Genomic DNA, 2,674 nt, shown 5'->3' on the forward strand with positions numbered 1-2,674 from the left:
ACATTGGGGTTGAAACATTGGGGTTGAAACATTGGGGTTGAAACATTTGGGCTGAAACATTTGGATTGAAACATTTTTGCTGAAACATTTGAGTTGAAAGATTTGAGTTGAAACATTTTTGTTGAAACATTTGGATTGAAACATTTTTGTTGAAACATTTGGGCTGAAAATTGGGGCTGAAACATTGGGGCTGAAACATTGGGGCTGAAACATTTTGATTCCAACACTGGGGTTGAAACATTGGGGTTGAAACATTTTGATTCTGACATTTGGGTTGAAACATTGGGATTGAAACCTTGTGGTTCCAACGTTGTGGTTCCAACCTTTGGGTTCAAACCCTGTGGTTTCAGTGCCTGCTGGAGGAGGACCCTGCTTGGGGACGTCATTTCAGCCAGAAACCAAGAGCAGACCTGGAATATAACAACTCAAATATGTCATTTTTTAATAGAGGAGACCCAGCATGTCCTTCTCCAGGTAATTTGACTGGAAGAACAAGGTAGCCCAGATTCCTTTCTTTCCTAGAAATGTCATTTTCTGGGCTAACAACTGGGATTTTTCCCATTTCCCCTCTTTTTATTTTTATTTTATTGTTACTATTTCTCATGTGGAAGTTAAAAAAATTACTGTTTTTATGTAGTTCATGAAATCCCTACCATGGATTGCAACAAATTTTCTGTTCATGTCCTATTATTAAAAAATACATATAAATTCTAAAATATATATTTGCTATTTAAAATATATCTAAATTGTAATATATAACATATATTTATACATAATATATATTTATATAAATATATAATATGTTTATATTATTTTATATTCAATATATAAAATTTGTAATTTATAATATATATTTATATGGAAATATATGTTTATATAAATATACAATATAATGTATAAAATATATTTATATGTACATATAAATAGATATTTATAGAAATAGATATAATACATTTTAATATATGTTATATTTAATAGATAAAATTTATAATATATAATATATATTTATATTTATCTGGAAATATATGTTTATATAAATTATAATATAATATAATGTATAAAATATATTTATATTTATATATATATAGATATTTATAGAAATATATAATACATGTTTATATATTTTATATGTAATAGATAAAATTTATAATATATATTAATACTTATCTGGAAATGTGTGTTTATATAAATATATAATATATAACATGTATTTATATTTGTATATAAAGATATATTTATAGAAAATATCTAATATATTTTATGTATTTTATATTTAATATATAAAATTCATAATATATAATATTAATTTATATTTATCTGGAAATATATGTTTATATAAATATAACAACATGTTTTTATATTTACATATAAATAGTTATAGAAAAATATAGAATATATTTTTATATATTTTTTATTTAATAGATAAAATTTATAATATATATTTATGTTTATCTGGAAGTATATGTTTATACAAATATATAGTATAATGTATAACATATATTTATATATGAATATATATTTATAGAAAAATATATTATATATTTTATGTATTTTATATTTAACAGGTAAAATTTATAACATATAATATATGTTTATATCTATCTATATGTTTATATAAATTTATATATTATTTTTATGTATTATAATATCTGAATTATAATTATGTATGTTTACATTAAAAATATATAAAAATCATTATATTATTAAAAATTTATAAAAATTAATATATATTAAAAAATTTTACTCATTCCATCCCATTTGTACAACCTTCAGATTTCCCAGTTGAGAAGGAGCAAAGAGAACCCCAAACCCCAGCTGGCTCTGGTGGAAATGCTGCACTTGGAGGGTCTGAAGATACTTCAAAAATCAGCTGAGGTTCTTTGCAACTCGAATATGTGAACCCCTGACCCCCCTGGAGCTGGGATAGTTGTGCTTTAGTGAAGATTATTTGCCAGGGAATTTTCCAAAGGACATTTCAGGGCAGGACCCTTCCTTAAACTGCACAAAATTCATTTTTAATTGTGACTGTGCTGTGATTATTTTCCCTTTGTGGGGGAATCATATTTCATAGAATATTTTCTTACTCTTTGTAGCGTTTTTAAAGAACCCTGTATAAAAAAAGTGTTTATTTTTATAAGTCTATTGCTTCATTTTCCACAAAACTGCTCTATTTTTGAAATAAACAGAATTAAAACAGAAAAGGTGTTCTAGGGAGTGATATAATTTAAGGAAAAAAATGCAACAAGTGGAAACTGTGAAGTGTTCAAGCTCAGCTGCACTTTCAGGCTTTCGTTGGTACCTCGTGGACAAGGACATTATTCCCAGAATCCCAGAATGGTTTGGATTGGAAAGGATCTTAAACATCATCTTGTTCCCACCCCCTACCATGGGCAGGGACACCTTCCACCAGCCCAGGTTGCTCCAAGTTTATCCAACCTGACCTTGGACACTTCCAGGGATCCAGGGGCAGCCACAGCTTCTCTGGGAATTCTATCCCAACCCCTCCCCACCCTCACAGGGAAGAATTTCTTCCCAATATCCCATCTAACCCTGCCCTCTGGCAGTTGGAAGCCATTCCCCCTTGTCCTGTCACTCCATCCCTTGGAAATACTCCCTCTCCATCTTATTTTTGGCTCCCTCAGGTCCTGGAAGGATGACAGTGGAGAAGAGGGCA

The 2,674-nt window shown here is 28.7% G+C and overlaps 1 protein-coding gene across 3 annotated transcripts in view; it reads left to right on the top strand.

The window, feature by feature from the left end:
- Positions 1-1,959, top strand: part of SETD4 (SET domain containing 4) — a 9,902-nt gene extending 7,943 nt beyond the window's left edge. Inside the window, exons 9-10 of one of the 3 annotated variants that reach the window (XM_027701775.1) lie at positions 351-474; positions 1,774-1,959. In XM_027701775.1, coding sequence (XP_027557576.1) covers positions 351-474; positions 1,774-1,899 — 250 coding nt within the window. In that variant the 3' untranslated portion in view covers positions 1,900-1,959. Of the gene's footprint in view, positions 8-350; positions 475-1,773 lie in introns of those variants that run through there. The other 2 variants (XM_027701777.1, XM_027701776.1) reach the window with 2 other exon arrangements.
- The last annotated feature ends 715 nt before the right edge of the window (positions 1,960-2,674 follow it).

The sequence above is a fragment of the Neopelma chrysocephalum genome, unplaced genomic scaffold, assembly GCF_003984885.1.
Source record: "Neopelma chrysocephalum unplaced genomic scaffold, ASM398488v2 Primary Assembly neopelma1_166, whole genome shotgun sequence".
NCBI lineage: Eukaryota > Metazoa > Chordata > Aves > Passeriformes > Pipridae > Neopelma > Neopelma chrysocephalum.